This window comes from Apis florea, unplaced genomic scaffold (genome assembly GCF_048593485.1).
Source record: "Apis florea isolate Af1SG1 unplaced genomic scaffold, ASM4859348v1 contig_3571_pilon, whole genome shotgun sequence".
In the NCBI taxonomy this organism is placed as follows: domain Eukaryota; kingdom Metazoa; phylum Arthropoda; class Insecta; order Hymenoptera; family Apidae; genus Apis; species Apis florea.
The window spans coordinates 234,497-260,665 of record NW_028256783.1 but is presented as its reverse complement, the minus strand read 5'-3'; the positions used below and the strand labels follow the sequence as shown (position 1 = coordinate 260,665).

Sequence of the window (26,169 nt, the reverse complement as noted above, 5' to 3'; positions counted from 1 at the left end):
CTATAGAAATTGGTGCACATTATTTTAAGCATAAGTTAAAATAAATTTTTCTATATTAATCTTTTTATTATAATCATTTCACTGTTTGTATCAATTGACATAAATTTTTTATATTCATAGTTAAATCATAATTATTAGATTTGTTTTTGGATTTCAGTTATCATTTTGCTATAATAAAAATATGTAGTTTAAAAAAAATTCAATATTGATGTTTCTATATTCATGAAAAAAATATTTTCCTATCATATAATATTTGCTCACTTAAATTAAATAATATTTTCTTTTAATATTTTTTTTGTATTATAAATAATAACCGAAATATTTAAAATATCCTGTATAACGATCCGAAATAAAAATCTCAGTAAAATGAGAGTAAAATATTTTCATTTTGTGATAAATTTTCTACAAAAAATTTCTGAATTTAATATAATTGAATATAATAAATATTTGCAATAATTTTAATTAAATATAATTCAAGTTTCAACAATCATTAAATATTTATATTTATAGAACAATGTTTTTTCTTACATATTTTAAAGATAAACTTTCTTTACTTTATTATATAATTTTTTATTATAAAAAAAGAATTATAAAAAATTTTCTTAATTCTTTAATATAAGAAAGGAAGAACAAGAATGTATACAAATAGTATACTTATACGTATAATTTGCTTACCAAAGGGCAAGTCCACGTGAAAAATGGCATGTTCCAGAGATGTGCGAGTTTTATGGTAACTTCACACATTGGTGAATCAAGAACAGCTACGAGAGCTTTTGCTCTTTTTTGACCAAGTATGCGTAACAGAGCATCAAGGCCCCAAGTTTTTGTTTCACATGACACTAAGAAAAAGAAAAAACTGATTCTTACATTCGGATAATCAGTAAAATTAATGATAGAATTATATTGCAAATGCGTATTTCCAAACATTGAAAATCAGATTCTAATCTTTTATTAAAAAAAAAAGAAAAAAGAAACGCAATTTTCATTAAATTCAAATTTAAATACTATAGATTCTAATTCAAAAATGAAAAGAGCATTTCCATTAATAAGTTAAATTCATTAGTTATTTAAAATTTTGTGAAATAAATTTGAATTTATGAGAGGATTCTATATCTTACTAGAAATTTTTTATTCGTTTAAAATCAATTGGCTATTTTTAAAAATAATTCTTATATATAAACATATATAATACTACATCTATCTAATAAAATAATATTGTCTTTAATTTCCTTAGAAATATTCTACATTTTCATATGTTTTAAACGTAATATTATTTTTAAATAGTTAAGTGAATTTTATGTAAAGTGAATAAAAATAAAAATAAAAATTCTATTTATTCTTTATAATTCTTATATTTTTCTTATATTTATAAAATGAAATATATTAATTATGAAATATATCTTTTTGTTTCTCATAATTTCATTCCTATAAGAAATTAAATTCATTCCGTTATCGAATTATTTATAAATATAGATTTTTCGAAATTTGTTGAAAACTTTTATTCTGAAATAAATTTGTGAAAATCAAATATTATTTCACAAATACCAGAATAAACTATTGTAATATCTCTCACTATAATAGTACTCGAATTCTGAAATCGAATTTCTTGCACAAATTCGATTCAGATTTATAAGCGCATAGTTGAATTTATTCCTATCACTAAATAAGACTGATCGGCAGATCAACAATTTAAAAATCAAATGCGCACAGATGAAATATACTTACGTGACAAAGGTATTATGGTGATTCGTACATCAAAACTAAATCGATTAAAATAGTCTTGTATATTTGTGGCTATATTAGTAGCATTGATCTCATCGTCGCAATACTCTCTTAGAAAAAGCATTACTTCTGTTTGGGTTTCATTATAAGTATCCTCAGCTGTATTCGACAAATAAGAAACACAACTTGGAACTTGTTCGCCGCTTGAAGTAAGCAAACATCCAGACAAGACCATGATCGAGATCCACGACCAAAGCCAGCGAAAAGAGTTCCCGGCCATGGGCCTCTAACCCTATTTATCGTTTAACCCGTTTAGTTAACTTGTTCACCTTTCTCGTCACCAATTAATCTATTGACCCGTATCTATTCGTCTCCGTACTCGCCTTCTTTTAGCATCTTCACTGTGCATAGAATAAAACGATCCTTTTTAAAAAAGAGATTTTTTTCTTCTTCACCAAAATCCAAAAATCATATTTATCATGAAAATTATATTACATTTTAACAAAGATCTAAAGGAAAAATATTGTTTTCTAAAGTGCACAACAACTATGCTATTCTAATTATCTTAATTATAAATACAATAATGGAGTAAGATTTTTACATTTATTTTTTTCTCTTTCTTATGTTATTTTTAACAAGCATTATTACACGTCGGTTAATGATAATCGCGATATCGAAACGATTGAGAAAAAATATAAAATTATAAAGGATTATAAAGATTGTAAATTATTTATCAATTTTTAATTTCAGATCAGATTTGCAAGTACGGAATAATTTAATTTTCTTCACACAGCGAAGATAAGTGTATTCATTATGAAGTATCGGAACACGCGCGGAAATATTAGTATATGTACTATACAGGATGTAAGCAGTAACAAATAGAGCGTGCACGATCTTTTCGTACAAAAAAGGTATATATAATTTAATTACGCTAGATTAATTTGCTGTAAACATTTTCCACCACATTTAATACTCATCGGTGCTAAAAATATTTACAAACAATCTTTTATGGTTTTTGTTATGCATTCCTTATAGGCAAATAATTATTAATGTACAATTCCAAGTTGAACTAACGAAGCAAAATCAATTATCGTGTTCCAATGCATACTGATGATATTAAAAAAAATGATCGATATCTGCTTGATTTCATAATTGATTTTCGATTAATTTATACAATAAATTAATTGCAATCGAATATTCATAATTCAATTGATTAATAGCGATAAGATTAATTTTAAACTAGTAACGTTTTCATTCAAATCTCTGTATCTCATTAAAAAAAAAAAAATAATATCTTCATCCAAAATTGAATTCATCGCAAGCTAATACGGATAAGATAACAAACTTAACTTGTAAATTGAAATATTGCAGGTGAAATTAAAAACGTGAATCGTGTACATTTTTAAAAGCGAAAGTGCATCAATAATATTCGCTATATGTAATTAGGCATAACATTTCATCTTACCGTTTTTCTTTCCGCGACGAGCAACAACGATGAAACGAATCTCTCTTTTTCTGTTTGCGTATATACCAAAATGGGATGCGTGATTCCGAAAATATTTTAAAAATACGCATATCGTGAACAACCAAGGGCTAAGGTTACTTATTATATTTCAAATTTCAATAATTTTTGTCACGGGACAAAAACGCGTGCAAGGAAGCTGATTTGTTTCGGCCAAAAATCGCAAACGTTTTGGACGGCCCGAACGCCTCGGCGTCCGGTATCGAACTAAGTCAAGTTCCACCCTTCTACACATGCCCGAAGTGACGTTATCACGGGGTAGCGAGAGCGTTTGTCCCGGGAAACGAATTCAGCTAGTACGCGAGCCCGCACCATTCCCAGTATAAGTTACGCCTTGTTAATGTTCTGATCGGTATTATCCGCATTCAAAATTACAAGAATCAAAAATGAAATTAATCTTATAGAAAAAACAATTGTCATTGGAAAATGCATGAAAAAGTTTTAAAGTTCTATTATTGGTGATATTAAATACAAAAGAAAACATTGTAGAAAAGACTTTGTATGAAAATGAATGACATCCATTCATATTAATTGAATGAATATATAAAAATTCATATTGAAATTGAAATTAGTTAATATTGAGAAACGAAAGAAGTTATTTAATATTTAAGGTTAAGTTTCTCTATTTTACGTTTTAAATTTTTCTAATTAAATTAATTTTTTAATCTTAATAATTCTATCACATTAATCATAGACGCGTTTTGTGCGTAATAATTTCTTTGTAATGAAAATTCATTATTTTCCAAAATGCAATATTATTGCAGATTACATTATGAAGATTGTATTAAGATGATTGTATAATAAAAAAATAATAAGATTAATAATATTTGAAATATTAGATATTATTGATACTTAAGAAAGACTTATACTTTATATATTTTCGGGGCATAATTCTAATTGTAGTTATTTTTTCTATATATGTATAGATTGTTACTTGATCATAGTTTAGGTATTCGCAAAAATATATATTTCGATGCTGAACTATACATATATTTGATACTGTACAGAATGGTTTCAATGACTAGAATATACTATAATTTTATTTCAAATGAAATTAGAAACAAATCATAGGGAAAATTACATTGTTTATACGCTCCATCGTACTATAATAATACGATAATACTATAATACTATAATAATTTTTCTTTAAATACATTGGTGCAATTGCAAAGTGCAATCACACTTTTTTTTTAAAATGAAACAATTTTTTTAAACATTAATCGATTTTCTATTTCATTAATTAGTAGATGTAAAGCATCGTTGAAAACTCAAATATTCTTAGAGATATTTTAATTTGCTTGAAAATTCAGTACTATATGAAGCATCATATTAAAGAGATATTAATACATTATAATATTATATATATATTATATAATATTTGCTAACATTTTATAATTAATTTTACATCGATCGTCAAATTTAAATCTTTTGGATTTTTTGTAGAATAAATAATTTAAAAAATATTTATATATTTGAATATTTGTTGTAAATTATCAAAGAAATTAAAAATCTCGAAAAATATTGAGTTTTCAGTTATTCTTTTTTAAATTGATATAAGAAGAGGATTTATGTAAAAAAAATTATAGAATTCTATTTAAAAAAAAATGCAATTACACTTTGCAATTTTTTTCTTTATCATTTGCGATATATATTTACATCCATTACTTTATGTTAAATTTGGGTCTAACTTCAACTTAACTTAATCCAAATCTAATTTTTAATTTCATAATTAAAAATTGTGAATAAATATATTATAAAATAAATTAAGCATTTTATTGATTTGTGATATTTAGATGACCGAAATTAATTAAATTAATGATTAATGTTACAAGAATAATATACTAATTGTAAATATATAATCGTAAATATAATATATAATTGTAAATATATAAAATGTTGGTATCGTCATAATTTTAAACATTGCCAACTATCCTTTTATATTTTATTTTCAACGAAAAATATCCATGATCCATATAATTTGAAATTGAGATATTTCAAATGTCAAAATTTATAAAACAAATAACTTTTTAATGCTTCACTAGTTACATGTATATCCTAATTATACAATGTTTCTATAAACAGTAGATAAATGTTACAAAATAAATGAACCATTTTTTATAAATACAAAAACTAAAATCGAAAGATGATTATTAATATAGAAAAAAATTATTCAAAATATCTTTTTAATAGATTTTAAATTATTGAAATGTGTTTTTTTAATTCCTATAATGAAATAAAAATATAATTAGGAAAGAGCTGTATTTCTGAAAAGCATACGTTTTCAATTGATGTAAAATTTGAAGAAATTGAAAATGGTTAGTAGATATAATCATCTTTAAGTTGTTATTCATATCATCAATATAGAATAGATAATATAATATGATATCATCAATACAGTGATGATACCGGTCCTAATATGAATAAAGAGTTCCAAATAAAATTGATTATACATATAACTTCAGTTGTTTAAGAAATATTTTTATGCAATATAACCATTTTAAATTATATTATATATATATATATTTTTAAGGTTAATCTATCGACAGAATTACTAATTGTGGTTTAATTAGCACAGATTTTTTTCTTCAATCCCTGGCAATATCACCAATAATTATTTTCATTCATTTTAATTTCAATGATCAAAAAATATTGATTTTTCGATACATCATATTTAGACCATACTAGTTTTGGATTATATATTTTCCTTACCAGGGATCCGGTTAGAACAGTTATTACGACGCCAATATTTTATGTGGAATACCTTATAGATACTGGGGCCATTATAGCTATTACGTCATTGGCTATTCGACACTCGATAACTACGATTGCTATTGCGAAAACAGTTGTATTAGTTAGATATACATATAGATATTCAATATATTATACCGAGAATATATTATAAGAGAATTCAATATATTATACCGAAAGTTTAATTCGTTCCATGTTATATCGAAATCAGAACTAATCAAAGGAATGTCAATAAAAATAATATATTGGAAATATTCGTGTTACAGAGGATTGTCTATGTTTATTAAATCATGTTAGATGAAAGAATTACAATCTTGTATCATATTTTATAGAAATCTTATTTTTAGAATACCGTGTTATAATATAAGGGTTGATATTTCGAAAACTAATAAGAATAAAAATCCGAAACTTTTAGATTTACGATCCATTTCCTTTTCTCTTCCTTTATTTTAAATTTCATGTCAATCGAAAGTGTATGCTTTTCGGAAGATTAGCCCAGGAAAGTGTCTCCATTCCTCTTTCTACATCCCTATTTCTGTATATGTATCTACCCCAAATCTAATCCAACTGATACAAACATATCATAAATGTTGAAAATATCATGTATCAAGTATATTTTTAGACTTTATATCTTAACTAGACCGAGCGATTCACATAAGAAAAACTTATTCAAAATCAAGTCTTGTAACATATTTACGATAATATATTTTATCATAGATAATATAGATCATCATAAAATATATATATAATTTATGAATAATTTTGTAAAACTGATGTAATAAATAATTATAAACTAACTACCAAACTTTCTGAAAATCAATTAAAATAGTTATTACGAATTCAGAAAATTAATTAAACAAAAATTTTAAAAATTGGATTACAAAGGAGAAGGGGGTTATATTATAAATAATTGTTAAACAAATTTTTTTAACTAAAATAGTTAAATTGCTATAAATATAAAAAGATCCTGCTAGTATTGATTCCAATTCTATAGTCTGTTAATATATATAATATATATACAGATTCTTTTCTGGCAAGATGTGGAAAATAAATTTTTGAAATAGATAAATAGAAATAAAAATTTTAATTTCTTCGAATAATACTGAATTTCTTCAAAATGATAATTATATAAAAAAAATAATATTTTAAATATATTTTTTAATATTAATTCATATAAATATTATTGTAAAATAAATATTTCATTCAAATATAAGAAAATATTTCAAATAAGTTTTTAACTTTGACATTAATGATTGTGACATATATGTTGAAATAAAATTATTGTATAGGGTGTTATTTATGAAATATGGAAGGGTCGATTCTTCAGATCAAAACAAACATAAAAGTGTTTGTTTCTTCTATTTGTTTTTTTCTAGAATTGATTCTTTAAAAATATTCCACGATATTAACATCCTATATAATATATATAAAAAATTTAATTTATTTTGTATCTAATCAATAAGAAATAAAAAATAAAATATAATTTCTGCTCTATATAAAATCGATGCTTATTGTGTTTCAATAATTCAAATGAAAAATAAATATTTCATTTATTATTTCAAATTTAATTTTAAGTATGAATATATAATATATATAATAAGTATATAATAGTATAATATATAATATATCTATATAGTATATTATGTAATATATCATATAATATATTATAATAGTACTTGCTTATGATTTAGATATTAAAAAAAATGGTATATATAATTTTTAAATAGTATTTATGAACATATATTATTTCTATATATTTGTTTTAATTTATTTTTCAAATTTTTTTCAGATTTGCTGATCTTGAACATTTTATATTAATTACATAAGCACTTTCATATCGTATATAATCTTATAAAAATAAAATATTAAATAAATTTTATAAATAGAGAAATAATCCAACGTGAATTTTCAAAATATTATTATAAAATATTATATTTGAAAATTCGAGTAAATTGTAAAATATGATCTATTAATTAAAATCAGTGAATATTTTTAACGTTTTAAAAATATATATTTTATATCTATTAATAATTTTATCATTGTTAGATAGATATCATATAATTCAATATTTATTCATTGTTAGATAGATATCATATAATTCAATATTTGTTATTTTATAATTCAATATTAGATTTTTCATCCATTTATTAATATGTATATTCCAATATAAAACATTGGATAACAATTTTTTATATGTTCAAAATACATAAATATGACAATTGTAATATCATATTTACTAATTAAGCGTTTATATTGTAAGAAAATATTTAATAATTTTAATATAAATTTATATTAATTATCAAACAATAACAACAATTTTCAAAAATATAGAATAATTCATAATATTTTTTATATAAGATATAAAAAATATACTAGAATAATATAATTTATTACATATACACAATCTATTATACAAATTTAAAAGTTTTGTGTTTTTATTTTGCTTTTTTCTATTACAGTAAAAAAAAGTTAAAATTATTTTTTTATTATATATTTTACTTTATATCACATATTTAACATTCCTATATTTTATATTTATATAATATTTATATTATATTTTACATCTGAAAAACTATAAAGAAAGTTTGAAAAAACAATCATTATAAAAAATAATTATTAACCAAATTTTTCAAAATTTATGACTGGAATATTAAATTCATAAATTAATCATAAATTAATTTAAAATTAATAACACAAAATATGCTCCAGAAATTTAATTTTCACATATATTAGCTTTTTCTCAAAGATTATTGTTATAATGTGATCTAATATTATAAAATTATCTAATATTATTAATAATAATAATCTAATATTATATAAATTTTAATATTATATTAAAATTTATGACGAAAAAATTCTATTATTTAAATATATAAATCAAAATGATTGAAAATCAATAATTCATATGTGAATGAAAATTAAATTTGAATATAATTTATTCATATATTTATTAAATTAATATAATTTTGATCATTTAATTTTCTCTTTATAAATTTTATTTTGATTATAATTAATTTCGATCAAATTATTTTGCTTATTTATAATATAAAAAATATTTTTATTCATTTCTTTCTCTAACAAAAATTATTTTGTGCATAATATAAATGAATTTCTTTGATAATGATAATTTTTTTTTTTAAATTTCATCCTCTTTAAATATAGATATTGGTGAATAATATATTGCACATTACATATATTTATACATATTATTACTGCGATTGATTGTTGAAAATGAATTTCATACAAAAATTTTTGTATGATTGATGATTATTTTATTGATGTTAAGTTGTATTATTTATTTTTTATCTTTTTAAAATTCATAATAAATTAAATAAATGTTCGATTTTAATGCAAAATCATACATAATACTTTTAACATTTTGCCAAGAATATTTTCCGTTTAAAATTAGAATTGTAAATATTTTATATTTGTTTAAGGCTTTTTCTTTAAAATCATATTTATATTTTATAAAAATAGCATAACATATATTCAGAAAAATGTGGGAGCGTGAATTCAAGATATCAAAACAATAAAAAATTTCATATACATATAGATCCAATATGGCTTAAATAATGAATTATAAGTATTTCATATTTTTATTAAATGACGACGCTTAATTAGATGCGCAATAATGTCATATTGCAATGTCGCTTACGTAGTACCTCAATAAAAGTTAATACAATGATATTTTTTTATACATGTCTATTTCTGAAATTTAGTATAACATAATATACAATATAGATATCATGTAATAACATATAAATACAATATTTTTATATTGTTAAAAAAAATCGTTTAATTATACAACTCGAAATCTATGTAATATCATGTAATATCATGTAATATCATGTAATTACATGTAATAAATACAATTTTTTTATATCATTAAAAAAAATTTTTTTTATTGATATAATGATATAAAATTTTAAATAATGATATTAAATTTTAATTATACAATTCGAAATCTATGTAATTTATTATTTAACTTACCTCGGATAATAATAATAAGTAGCAAATTCCACAATATTCGGAGTTACAATGATTACATAATATTTCATTTAAAATCATATATGAATCGTTGTATTCCAATTAAATAAAATCCATAAAAATAAATCAAAACATACTTTTATAAGATTTTGAATTAGAAAGTTTGAATATGTTCTTATATGCACAATTGTTTTTTTAATTATTTTCACATGTACAAAAAATCTCAAGTACTAATGATACTTGAATTTTTAGATTATTAATGATTCAATCATGTCAGTCAATCAAATAAAAAATCTTTATCTTTATTTCATTTATACTTAATATTTCTTATTCTTATACAAAGAGAAATAAAAGTTAATCTGAATATTACATATTATTTAATTTTAAATAAAATATTATAATTTAAATATTAATATTTAATTACATATTAATAATATGTATTATTAATACAATAATAATAATACTGTTAATAATAATAATAAAATTTATATAATAATATTATATAGTAATAAATATTAGTAATAATACGAATCAATATTACACATTAATATTGCATATTCATAAAAAATGCATTGTTTTTTTTATGTATGCTCCGAATGAATGTTTTAAATTCACTAATTTCTTTTTTATACTGTTATTTTTGATATATGTTATCGAGTACAAATCGAGAAAAAGACAAAGCCATATTACCTTAGCAACGGAAAAGATTGTGATGTAGGCTTTCATATTCATATATTTAATATACACAAATAAGATTCGATTTCAAATATTGCTATCTCATTTTCTCTTTCTATCTAGTTTCTTTTTCTAACGCTCCCATCAGCATTCAATTGTTAGCAACGCTGTTCAGTAACACATTGTCGTGCCGCGGAGTCAAGTTCAGAGTTTGATGAAATAATATATATTTAACATTTTTATTTAAAATAAAGTTTTAATTAAATAATCTCAATATAACATTAAATTATACAATAATAAATAATAATTAAAATAATTTTATTCAAAAAAATTAATATGAATAGTGAATAAAAAAAAATATTGCTAGTATACAATAATAATGTGAAAAAAAAGTGCTATGCTATATAATTTTTTAGTGAATATAAAACGTGATATTGATATGATATAATTATAATATAAATATTGAATTTCGATATTTTTTTTTTCTATTTAGTAATCTTATATCGAAATAAAAAAGATTAAATTCGAAGGTAATAAATTTTTCAATTGATATATTGATCAATTGATGAAATTCAAATATCATTAATGACTTTCATATACATGTGAAAATAAGCAAGTAGAAAAACATATTTAACCTTTCTAATCTGAAATCTTACAGGAATATATTTTGATTTGCTTCTATGAATTTCGATAAGTAAGCAGATCGAGTATCATATAACAATTCAACTATGAATTTAAATAAAATGTTTGGACCATAAAATGATTTACTTTATGGATTTAAATAAATTATGAATTTTTATGAATTTAAATAAAATAATATGTGTTAATATTCTGAAATTTACTGAAATTTATTCGAGGTAAGTTTTTGTTAAATAAGGAATTACACGGTACGTACACTATTTGACTATTTTCATTTGATATTCATTTGAAATACTCATTTATATAAAAGAATATCAATGCATTTACTTTTAGAAAAATACTTTCAGAGATATTCCGTTACGCAAGCGACATTGTAATACGATACTGCCACGCAGAACGTTCTCGCGCTTTCGCCATCTTACTCTATTTAATATAAATTTAAAATTTAAAATTAATATCGTTTTGATATCTAAAATTCACCCTCCAAAAATGTTTAACATTTTTATGAATATCCTGTATATAAGAAATAATAAATACAGAATGCATAAAATTGTACAATAATTTAATTTAAATACTTTGACACTTTAATTTCAAATAATGAAAGAAAATTCTGAAAGTTATCATTTTAATAATTTTCTAAAAGTATTTGTTCAATAAGATATTTTCGTTCAATTTTTTAATATTAAATTGTATTTATGTAATAACAATCAATAGGGAATACATTTATTATATACAAAATGCAAAAATTTCTGTATTATGCTATTTTTCTATTGTATTTTTTGTATATACTATATATTTACTATGATGTTTATTTTAAGAATAAATACCAAATATTTTTCGCAAAAATAGTTATTCTAATTCTTTTTAAATTCATATACAAAATAATATATATTAGTATATTTGTAAAACATTTTTATTGATTGATTCAAACAATAAGATTAAAATAAATACAAAGACTAAATACAAAAATCACAATAAAAATATTTGAAATTTATTTATTAAGTTATAAATAATTGAAGTCTGCGTTAGATGAATAAAATAAGATGATTCTATTTCCATTATATTTATATCTAGTTTTATTTAATGCAAATTTAAATTATTTGTAACTTAATAAATAAAAATCAACTGATATTTTTGTATATCTTTTGTGTTTTTTTATTTTTGTATATATTTTGAATTTCTAAAATTGATTTTCCAAAAAACATAGTATTAACAATCTCTATCAGAGGATGCATTTAAGTTAATGGATTTACGCTTATTACATAAATTAATATTACATAAATTGTTCAAAATGATTATGTCATTGTGCAAATGATTATGCAAGTTCTATGCAAATAGGCGTGTTTCCATTGACCGCATTGACTGAATATTAATAAAATCGTTATGTTAACAATAACTAGTTAAATGCTAACAATAGTTTTTAATGCTTGTTATCAATTGTTAACATATATTTGATTTTCGAACTAACAAAAATATTCTTTCGAAAAATATACTCATTCAATTCCATATATATATATAGTAATATATATAGTAATCTAGAGATTATCATATTTTTGTAATCTATGAATCTTATACTAAATACCTTTAAATTATTAATTGCATTGCAATAATTTTCTAAAATACAGAGAAGAAAAAGAAAAAGAGCATTTTTTGAAAAATGCTGTTTTCTGATTTAATATCTTCCAAATCGCAAAAATATTTTAAATATAAATATTTTTATATCTTTAATAATTGATAATTTTAATGCGTAATATGTATATGTTATGAATTGACATTTAAAATAAATAATGCATTAGCTTTGTTTATATTGTTTATAAATGACTACAATTTAATATTGAATATAATAATAAATAATAATAATTTCTGTGTTACGTTTCTCATATTCGTTTTGCTAAAATATTCTCAAATTTTCAAATAGTGCGATATTACAATTTGAATAAACGAAAATAAAAAAATATTTTTCTAATATAAAAGGAAAAGTGCAGGAAATAAATCAAATAAATGAAATATAAAAAATTATTCAAATATAAAAAATTATCAAAAAATAGAAAAATGAATTTTACGAAATGTATAAAAATAAAATAAGAACAAAAAAAAGACATTTGTTATATAGATTTGTATTATAAGAAAATGTGTTATAAAAATATTAATTTTAAAATGCAGAAAAATCTTTTCCAATTTTATCACAATAATGATAAATAAATTTAAGAAATCATATATTTATGTAAATATGCAATTCAATGAAATATTCAATTATTTTTAATGTTGCATATAATCAAAAAATAACGATCAAAAAAAATCAAAAATTTTTTTAAAGTTTTATTATTTTTTACTGAAATTGAAATAATGATCTCTTTTGATGTTTTATTCTATCATTTTATTCTATATTAAAAATAAAATTATTGATTTTATATTTTATATTAGATTTTCCATAAATATCGCGATTCTATAAATAAAAGAAATTTTCAACTTTGAATATCTCGAAATATCTCGAAATGATTTATATTTTCATTCTAAATAGTTCCTCAATTATCATTGAAAATAGCTGCAAGTATCTAATTATTTGTAATTTATCTCACCTTTTCATATTTCGAGGATGAAGATAAATCGATCCATGTTATATAATATCTTTTGCTCAGAATGACCTTCCAAATATATTAGCAAAGTTGATCAATTTTGACCTAGAATATTCTATGTAAAATGGTTTCAGAACCAATATAAAATTATTTTTAAACCAAAAAAAACTGATATATTAATGGTCTATCGAACTAAAATCTCATAATCATAGTATCATTTTGTTTTTTTATAAAAAAAACTGGCATCGATATCATAATAAATATTAAATCCTATCTGTTATTATAACTATTTTCAAACTTTGTTATAATAATATACAGAGATACTTTTTCGATAAATTTTTTAAATTTTACGTTCAAAATAATAAATCATTTAAAATAAATAAATTTAATAGATTATTAAAAAATATAATTTTTTAAAATGTTTTTTTAATTTAATATTATTAATAAAATATAATATGTAATATATTAATATTATAAATTGTTATATCAATAAATTATGAAATAAATAAATTGTTAGTAAAATATTAAAATTATAACTTTAAATATTTCATATTAACATTTTAAAAATAATTATAATTTAACAAAAATAGATGGTATTTATATTTTTTGTATCTTCTGTTATTAATGTTTAAAGATCAGAAATTTTAAATTATCGATTTTTTTCAGTTTTTCACGCAGAAATAATAATATAGCAAATTGAAATATGAAAGATTATTGCATATAATTTTAGGAATATAGAAAATAGATAGGTCTTTAAAACATTTAGTAAACAGTTTATTCACTTCTTGAATGATTATATTTAGATATTATGATTCCTAATTTAAAAAATATAAAAAATGAAAATATTGGTAATAGAAATTTTTTTTTAAATTAGATCTTTTATTATTATGTCATGTTTCAATGATAAAATCATTTTAACAGTAAGAAAAAATTATTTAATTCATTAATTAATTATTAATTATTAATTATTATTGTTATAAGATGACAACTTTATTGTTTTTTTTAAAGTATTTAATACAAAAGCTATGATATAATAATAGTTTTAAGAGAAATCAAGGCTTTATGAAAAATAGTACTTCGATAGAAATTCAATAATAATTAAGTCTGCAATTTTTTCATATAAATTAATTAAAATATAAAAATAATGCATTTGAAAAAAAGAGTTTTATTTTTTATTTTATTTTTTGTATGCTTAGATTTGAAAATTGGATCTGAATTGCAAAAAAAAAGTTTAATAAAAACTATTTTTATTACAAAATATTTTATTTAGGATTATTTTAGGACTTGAAACATATGTATTTATATTTTTCGCATTAAATTTAATGCAGAAATTTTTAAATTTTATCGAATAATCTCATAAATAAATAATTAATTGAAAGTAATATAATTTAAATTTTTTTACGAGTTTCTTCGAATTTCTTGTAAACATCAATCGTTGTACGTAGTAAAGTAAATCATAACATGGAAATTATCTATAAATATATCTTAATTTTGTCATTTTTTACGAAATCATGTTTATGTATAATTAATAAACATTATAAACGCTTATGAACATTAAGCAAAAAATCTGTGTGAAATAGTTTTCTTTTGTACAAACATTAAAAGATATTCATACGTGTCAAGATGTTTCACGATGAAATCATGATACAAACAATTGCGAAATGATTCTATATGTAAAAATAAATCGAAAAAAAAGAAATAATATTTTTCGCTTTATTTTCAAAATAATCGAATTTGAAAAATTTTGCATAAATGAAATTGATTAATTCTTAATTAAATCCAAATGAATTATCAATAAAAGATAATTCTACATGTGAAAATTAATAAAAATTATAGAATAAATCTTTTTCATTTAAAAATTCATTTTCAAGAAAATTGAATTTGAAAATTTACCAATTATGAATTAATATAATTCTTAATATAATTCTTAATTCTTTTAAAAACAAAAATATATGCGATAAAATTTTATTTAAAATTTCTTTCTCGTTTCCACATAGAATAACTATATTTCAATAATTCATCCAATAAGAAATTAACCACTAATTTCGTTTATATTTGAAAAATTTTCAAATATAATTTATTTGAAAATGAAGCTTTTTTTCTTAAAAATATAATATAAAAAATAAAATATAAATCTTTTTTTGGATCTATTTTACCAATAATAATATTTGATGTTATTTTTATTTCAATGTTGAATTAATATCGAACGATACAAATCCATTTAATCATTGTAATTATATATTTATATATATATTTTATTTTCATATTCCAGTCAATTTCTCTATGAATGAATACTAAGTATGATGATATTTGTTATATCATACTTGAATACAAACAGGTATTCAAGTATTAAAAAATATAGTGTTGTACGTGCTGTTATGCATGCAAAATTCAGAATAATAGACAGAATTTAATATAGTAATATCGAAAGTTTTTCGATCGAATAATTCAAAAATTAACAATATCCGAATCATATATAAAGAAAAAGTCAGAATTATGCATTTATTTATAATATATTAAAAAATTATTGAAATCATTCAATGTTGCTATATCAAATAAACTCTCATTATTTTCATTTTTTTTAATTTTTTTCTCTTGCATGTAATCACACTTATTTATGATTCTTTAAATACAAATTTTAAATAAATTTCATGAACGAAATTTCCGATTTTGAATATTGTAATTATTGCATCAAACCATAAAATTATCATAAAATGATAAATAATGAATAATATATAACATAAATACATAATCTATGAATAAATCCGTCTGTACCTATAACATATATATTGACAGCATCAGTTTAATTTCTAATCAATGTTATATGATTGACAATTATTATAAAAAGAAATAAGTTAATAAAAAAAGAATGTACATATAAATATCATATTCATTATTCATTAATATCTGATATAATAAATAAAATATTATATATTTTCAATCAAAACAAAATAAATATTCAAAAAAAAATTTTTTAAAATTGAATTTAAGAATTTCCAAAAGTTGATGGGAAAATATAGATAAAAATTAAAATAACAAATAAATAACTCATCAGATAAAATAACAATCTTAAAAATCAGAAAGATATTTTTTATTATTTGATATTTCTTATGCATCAATATAATGCTGCTAACATATCAATTTTTAAATCATTAATTTCTAAGCCCTAACTAAATATTTTCATATTTATTAAAATAACATTAAAAATATAATCGAAATTGTCATAAACAAAACTTTAACACAATATCAACTGAGATTTATACAAGAATATTTTCAGTAAATATTCAATTAATAAACATCTTTCAAATACAATGTCAAAAACATAAATTCGTTTATACATATAACTTACAACTAGATTTAAAATTAAAATTTACATCCGATATAATCTTTCAAGATATAATACACAGTAATGGATAAAGGGATAAATATTAAAAAAAATATCATATATAGATCTATATATATTAATGCAATTTCAACATGAAATTTTTTTTTTGTTTCTTACGGATTCTTTTTCAATTTCTCCGATTATTTATTTATTTATTTTTTTATTATTATTTTCATAGTCCGTTTATATTGTGTATTCTAATAATAGAAATTTTTATTTTCAACTAACGATTATATCATGTAAATATAGATTTTTGTTTGAAATTCAACTCGATAATAATAAAGTATTTAATCGCTAGTGTAAAACATAAATTAATTTAAAGGTATAAATGTTTATTTACAGATTATACTTGATTTCATTGTTTTAATTAATGTTACCAAAAATTCCTTTTTAAAAAAATGATGTCACATTATATATTTTCCATTTATTCTATTTACGTTATATCACATCACATCATGTCATGTTTAATTATATGATCTATCTCCATTTGTCTATAGTATGAATTAATTCATTGATTATATTAATTCTTCCTTCAATTTCCTCAAAACATAACTCTGCTATTGATTTCTGTGTGAATAATGTTGTTGGTAATCCTGCTAAATGCGTTGTTAGGTTAGTTTCACATAAAACATGCTGCTGTACTTGCTGAGAATTGGTGCTCCAATAACATTGATGGTATGATGTATTTAGTTGCTCATTCAATAACTCTATCTTCACTTCTGATTGGCTATTTGTTGTAACCAAAATAGAATAACAGAAAATAGAACGCATTCAATCAGCAAAATTCTACATATTAGCTTATACAATAGTTTCTAATGACATCATTCTATGTTACAGATCTATCAAATATGCAATATAATATAATAACAATAAAAACAATAAAATTCGCATTGGGTTTAATTATCGAAATATATATATAGCTGTCAAAATTATTTATTATTTTATTTTATTTTATTATTATTTACATTAATTGAAAAAAAAAATTAAAAATAATAGTATAATAAATAGTAAAAAAAAAATTAGTCAATATAGAAATTAAAATCTAATTTATAACACTCAAATAGATTCAACATGATATTATTATATATAAGAAAATTTGAATAAAAATTAAAAAACAGCATTTAATGATGAAGAAATATCATTTATTAATAGATGTTATTTATTAGTTAACTCAAATGAAATAGAAATAACAAATGAAGATGTAGAAATTAGAAAAAAAAAATTCATAAAAATAAGAAATTATTATTTTGAAGTTTTCATAGAAATATAGAAAATTATTTAATATTTATAAAAACACTAAAACTTACTAAAAGATAATTACTAAGGATATCACAATAAATTTATAAAAATTTTTATAATAAGCAACAACAGTTCACATTATTTAATATAATAATTATTCTAATAATTGTGAATGACTAATACAATTTTTAATATATAATTTTATAGATGCAATTTTTAGTATATAATTTTATAGATGCAATTAATATTAGAATAGCAGTTAATATAATATAACAATTAATATTTTAATGTAATATGGTAATTTTATGTAATATAATAATATATAATATTTTATCAAATGAATTTTATCAAACTATGATTTTATAATGAACAATGTTTTTCGGTGCTGACAAAAAATATTCTCAGCAATATAATATGTTAATATAATATAAAGTATACAATTGAAAAATATAAATTATTATATATAAACACAGAGAGTAGGAAAAAGAAAAACATTTGTAATTAAAGAGTTAATTGATTACAGAAACTAAATATAATATAAGTAATATAAAGAACATTAAAATATTAAAGTACACAATAAAATATATCGAACAATATCAAATTAAATATACTATATTTAATGATTAAATATATATTTAATAATTAAATAAGTAAATATACAAATATTAGAATAAAGATCATCTAAACAATTGTACAAATAAAAAACACATATAACACATTATGATAAATATCGAGTTATATCAAGTTGTTATGTTAAACTTGAATGTTTAAAATATATAAAGAAATATTTAATTAAACATTCTACAAAAAGAATAGCTTTGCTATAGTAAATGAACTGTAGTAGAAATAAAGCTAATGCAAATAAAAAACTAACTAAAATAGAATATTTCAAAAAATTGAATGTTAGAAACTAGAAATGCAATGTACAGTAAGAATACAGAAAAAAGTATCAAAAGTGTTAAAAAATAAAATATCATATATTTTTTATTTTTTTTTACAATGAATTTAATAAACTTCAAATTAAAATATTTTTTTAAATTAATGATTTTTTAACTTGAATAATTTATTATTTTTTTATAAAAAATATTGAACTGCATTAATTAATATATTAAAAATTATATGATTGCTTTTAAAAACTTAAAATTGATTTTCTTGTGATTCATCTATAAAAAAATATTAACATTGCATAATATCTCTTTATATCAAATAACTTTTTTAACAATATTTTTTCCTTAAAAGATGTTTATATATAATTATGTATAAGTAAAATAAATACTTTATATTTTCTCACACTTAAAATAGTGTCAAAAACAAAGCTTGAAGAGTTTAGTAAAAAAGTAATTCTATTATCAGGTAATTTGAATAAAAAATGTAACAAAAAATAATTAAAAATCAAAATAGTTTCAAATATATTATAAATTTTTTAATTAATATTCAGAAATAATAATAAATAATTTTATATAATATTGATATAATTAGAAATTAGTAAATTTTTATACTGAATATGAAACTTACATCTTTCTTATTATGTTAATAAATATAATTTTATTATTGAAGCTGTCTCTTTTTGTACCAAAATAAAAGAAAAAATAACAAGAATCCACTAAAAAAAGTAAATTTTATTGCAATTCTTATAATAGATTCTTATAATAGATAATGTATTTAAACATAATAAGATTTCAATGAATTATATTTATAGAATCATTTTTATATAATTTATCTTATATAGGAATTATCTAATGTGAAATTTTATGATTTCATTTTATTTTAAAATCATTTTATTCATATTTCATTTTCTTTAATATATGTTTTTACATATTTTTCTTTATTTTTGCAAATTTATAATGTTTTTATGTTTGGTAATTTTTAATGAATTTTTATAATTTGACAAGATTAATCATTGTAGTCAATGTTGTTTTTTTAATATCTAATATTATTTTAATTTTTATTGATATTTACAAAATTTTTATTTCATTGAATTGTTCCTTTTTGAATCATCAAGAACTTGTATTTCAAAATAGAATAATTTGTACTTTATGATAAAATATCCTTTTTTTTTTATTAATAATTAAAAATGATTTTAAAAAAAAAATTGCTTCGATTTTATACTAAATATATAAAATGCATATATTGCTATCACTTGTAAAATTACTTAGAACTAATTTTTTTTTACATCTTTTATATTAAAAGATGTAAACATTTTTTTAGGATAAATCAATGATTTTATAATCCGCAACATTTGATTAAATGCAATATTTTTTTCAATATTTTAAACTCAACTTCAAATTAATTTATTTTTTTCAATAATAATATATATTATTTAAAAAGAACTATGTTTTGAATAATTACTTATTTACTTATAAAAATAATTTATATTTTATAAAAAAAATTATGAATGTTTTTATGTTACTTGAATAAATCTTAGTTTTTCATTATTTTTGTTTAATTATGTATTGTATTTTTTTTTATTAATTAATTGCTTGTCGGTTATTATAACACAAAGAAGAAAAAATTGAATTCCTGCTCAAAAAGATAACATATCTTATATATATATCTTATATAAATAACATATTTTCAATGTTTCTTTCACTTTCACTGTTATTTATTTAATTGTAATGTTCAATCGATTATCTTTCTAAAAAATTATTTTTGAAATATATCATTATCGTTTTATATGTAATGTATATAATAATAATATAGTAATATAAAGTATATTATAATAATATAATAATTAGTATAATACATACCATAGTATCTTTATTAATAGTAAGATGCAAACTCAATAAATAAATTCAGTAACAGACTGTTTCTGTCACAAAGAGATGATCACATTAGAATCAGCCAATCGTTTAATTGATAACACTTCTGATAAAGAAAATAATAAAAATATATTATATTTGTCAGTAAAAATAATTATTTGAAATTATGATCACCTACCGATTTCGATAATTTTTTTTCCTGATATTATTGAGATCGTGATTCTACACAAATTTTTTCTTTGCATATTATTGGTTTTTGAGTTTATTGTTATACATATTATTTTTTCTTTGCATATTATTGATTTATTGCTACTTGGTTTTCGAGATATTCGCAAAAAAATTATTACTTAGTTACATAGAATTTCACCTATGCTTATATTTTTATGATAAAGTGTGCAGCAATTGGCATTTATAATTATTTATATAGAATTATTTATTTATATAAAAAATGTGGAAATATACATTAAACAGATTACTGAAACAATTTTAAACAACATTTTCCTTTATAAAAAAATTGTGAAGTATTGCAAATTTTTGTTATGGCTTTGTTAATAAATTATTAATAAAAAACACTGATCAATCGTATATAGTTTAATCCGCGATGGTTATATGTCAGTAACCGAGCATAGAAACATATATCGAAGAAAGTTATAATTTATTCATTGTTTGTGATATAATTTTTTATCAATAAAAATTATTTGTTATATTCAACATACTTTTTCCCTTATATTTGATTTGATATCGTTGTAATTTCAGTCATTTATAATTTCGCACAACATTGTTTTATATTTTATTTCTGTATTCTATGGATCTAAAGAAAACTTAATAAATAATATCTTTAGAATTATTGATTAAAACAGATATTTTTTCGATAAATACCAGCAATGATTATTATTTTAGTAAATTATTTTTATTTCAATTTTGATTCAATTTGTATAAAACAATAATCATGATAAGTTTCTTAAGCATGATATGGATTGGAGTTGAGCTCCTTATAATTGATAAAGAAGAAAGTTTTTTAATAGTTCACCCGTTATATGCCTTAGTTGCCTGTTGCAATATGTTTGGAATAGAAACATTAGATAAATGATAAATGCATACTTATACATATATGGATACACATATGGGAGAAATTCTATATAATAGCAATCTTTTTTTGCAGATATTTCAAAAATTAAGAATGCCGATAATATACAGTTGCTTGTAAAAATATTTAAACATTAATGTATGCTTAACTTTAACGATCTATATTTTTATTAATTAATTAATTAAGTTTTATTATTTATTTTAGTTATTTTCATATATTATACTTGATATTTCAAAAATTAAGAATGCCGATAATATACAGTTGCTTGTAAAAATATTTAAACATTAATGTATGCTTAACTTTAACGATCTATATTTTTATTAATTAATTAATTAAGTTTTATTATTTATTTTAGTTATTTTCATATATTATACTTGTGTTAAGAAGCTTTTTTTCTTTGGTTTATTTTGTAAAATTTAAACAATAAATCAATTGATTTTTTATAAATATATATTATTATATAAATTATAAATATATATTAAATAACATATATTTTTCATATGTAATAACTTTTATAATATTGTATGTAGAATCCCCAAAAATAAAAAATTTGCTAATTTACTATTTGAATATTACAAGAAAAATCGAAAAAAATGCATTTTTATTTCTGCAAAAATATTACAAATTAAGTTAACAAATATATTGCAAATTTAAGTTAACAAATTAAATTAATTTTATACATTTGCACATCCTCATGCAAAAAATTGAATAATTATATAAAACAACAATATATATTTAAAAAAAATAATAAATTTGTTCAAAATAGGACTAAAATATAGAATATATTATTAACAAAAATTTTTACATTTAAGATTGCTCAAAATCAAGAAAATATTAAAACCAATACTTAATTTTTATAAAAAATTGCTATTTTAATTATTTTATTATAAATTTTTAATGCTATAAATTATTTTAATTTTACTTTAAATTTTATATAACATAAATATTTTAATGTAATATTTTTGATAAAAAAAATATTTGTTTTTTCATTTAGTTTTTAATATTATTTTATTATATTAAATTAATTAAATAAATTGCTCATATTTATTAAATATATATAAATATTCTATTGAAAGAAACAAGTTTGAATTTATTTCTTTTATAATTAACGAAGTCATTTAAATATTAATGTTTGAATATTTTTGTGAGTAACTATATATAAAGAAAAAAGTTATTCAAAATATTCAAAAATTTTCTAAAACATATCCAGAAATCAATGAAGAAGATAATTTTCTAGACAATTTCCATTGGACATTCTCGGTCCATTGAAATAATAATTGATGAAATCAACGAATCTGAGATATCATTGAATACGAAAAAAAGAAAAAAAAGAATATAACATATTCGCAATTACAAATTGTGATAATGTTTTTTTTGTCTGTTGGAAGAGAAAGAAGATAAAACCTTCGACGCAAAACAAATAAAGATAAGACGCATTGCAATATCGGAAGATCATGATACCACCATTAAAACTTATACTAAGAACTAGGCGATATCTTTATCGCTTAAGAGTAGGGTGTTCAATTTCAAAAATTAAAGATAATATTAGTAAATCAATTAAAACAAATCAGTAAATCGTGCAGTTACGTGTCATAGTCGGATACGAATTCTCACATTTTATGTGGTATCATTTCTCAGAAAAATATCGAGTTGAAGATAAATTTAAAGACGAGATTATCAATTCAAGAAAAATATAAATAAACATGCCGCGACAAAAATCTGAAAAATACAAGAACATTATGACATGATTAAGAATTGAATAGAATATTGCGCGAAATCAAATAAAAAAAATTCGAAAATAAGATAAAGATGTTGATCGTTAATAAATGTAAGAAACTAGCTGAAACTGTGAACAATCAAATAGAAAGAAATACAATCAAATATCAAATTAATACAAAAAAAAAAAAAAAACAAAATAATGAACGATAAATTTCACATATATATTTGTGCATTATCCGTGAAATCATAAATATAAAAAAGAAGAAAAAATACATACATCAATTGTTCGTAATGTCTAAAACAAAGAAAAGAAATTTCCAGAAGGGAAGTAGAAGAAGAAACGATAGTAATAGAAGCGATAACAGCAATGAAGCTCGCGTTAACAAATGTGTAAAATGTATGGGTATATTTTTTGTATTGTTGGAAGCGATTTCACGGCTTGTTTGCATATAAAAAAGATAAGTGAAAAAAAAAGTGAAAATTGATAAATTGATCGAAGAGTTACGCATCTGTGATATGTAATTTTCCGAAATAACAATTTATTGTTCAATAATTGACAACAAACGAACATAATTGGCAAAAGATCGTATAAAACAAAAGTGTGAATTATGTGAGTTTATTCCACTATTATCAGCAAGTACATATCTCTTAAAAACAAAAAGGATTCAATTAATTTAACTCTTTATAACGATATTGCGTAAAAAGTTTGTTCAATTTACAAATTGACATGAGAAAAAATTTTACAATTCTGATTTTCAAAATTATATAACAAAACACGTGAGTTATTCTTATTCTATCTACAATATTATGAAAACATAGCTACGATATTATAATCGCATGTTCAATAATGTGATAGAAATCTTTCTGATTGATCAACATTTATTGTGGATTGATATATTTTTAAAATATATAAAATAAACTATAATCGAATTATAATAAAAAAAAAAACGTCATATTATGAAGTGAGACTAATAGATATAATTCGTGATAACGAAAATCACTTCTATCTACTTCTGCAATATCACTTATGTAAATAGCAATATAATAAATATGCAGATTAATCCAAAATCCAAAGTAATAAAATACGTATCATCAAGTTCAAGTTTGCTTAATTGAAATCAACGAAAATGTTTAAAATCGCACGACTTTAGAACATCGATAAAGATATGTTGATTGAAAGCTTATAAAATAAGAATTAATAATAGATATTACGAATTACCACAAATTCGTTTTTTGAAGATATTAACAAAAATTATCGCCATTGTATTATATTACTTATTACTCATGCATTTAAATTTGGAAGATTGAAAGACCTGTGATGAGCTTGGGATTAGATTTAGTTTAAATTTTTAATCGAAATTTTATGACAAATAATTCATGAAATGTTTAAGCTCTCTAAAAATAAATCTATAATAAAATAAACTAAATTTAGTTTTCATTATTGTTTGATATATAATACGATATTTCTTCGAAATAAATATTCGTAGATAATTACAATTATTATATTAATTACATTTGTGTCACTTCAAATATATTATTTTGTGAATTCATAATTCATATAATATTCATAATTGTTTTGTTTTATAAGCTTTCTGTAGTCATTCATTCTCTGTTTTAATATTTACCACGGAAATATTGAAACAGAAAATGAATTCGATTATGTATTTGTTAAGTGATTCACGAAATAATCTTATCGTTAAAGAATTCTATGATATCTATAAACAATATCTATATCTATAATTCTATGATTATCGATGAACAAAAATGTAATTTAAATAAAAATATTTTATTAAATTTAATAATTTTTTTATTCTTTCTTATTTTTTTCTGTAATATCCCCGAGAAAGTATATGCATACATATATCGAATTGAAATTGTTTATTGTCATACAGACTAAGAGCTAATTTCTTTTTGTTTGTTGCATACAAACAGGATTGTCAGACACTTTCTTCTTCAGCACTAAAAATAGCTCAAATTCTCTTCGCCGAATTTCCGAATGAGAAGAATGCATAATGTCATATTAAGCAGAAGTTACGTGACTAGCCTTGCATTGTCGCGTAATGTATCTCTATCTAATCTAGTGGCAGTGGATATAATCACGTATTCTTTTC

At 20.1% G+C, this 26,169-nt stretch overlaps 1 protein-coding gene and 1 long non-coding RNA gene across 4 annotated transcripts in view; one reads left to right on the top strand and one right to left on the bottom strand.

Moving 5' to 3' along the window:
* Positions 1-3,712, bottom strand: part of LOC100865263 (retinal guanylyl cyclase 2) — a 34,786-nt gene extending 31,074 nt beyond the window's left edge. For 2 of the 3 annotated variants that reach the window (XM_086914009.1, XM_086914011.1), the window contains exons 1-3: positions 3,188-3,712; positions 1,726-2,123; positions 676-839 (exon numbers count right to left, since the gene is read on the bottom strand). In XM_086914009.1, the coding sequence (XP_086770135.1) occupies positions 676-839; positions 1,726-2,002 (441 nt within the window). In that variant the 5' untranslated portion in view covers positions 2,003-2,123; positions 3,188-3,712. The remainder of the gene's footprint in view (positions 1-675; positions 840-1,725; positions 2,124-3,187) is intronic. The other variant, XM_086914010.1, reaches the window with a different exon arrangement.
* LOC147656619 (uncharacterized) lies at positions 1,981-3,806 on the top strand. The gene is made up of 3 exons (XR_015294086.1): positions 1,981-2,310; positions 2,473-2,633; positions 3,094-3,806. It is a non-coding gene; the product is annotated as an uncharacterized LOC147656619 (long non-coding RNA).
* The last annotated feature ends 22,363 nt before the right edge of the window (positions 3,807-26,169 follow it).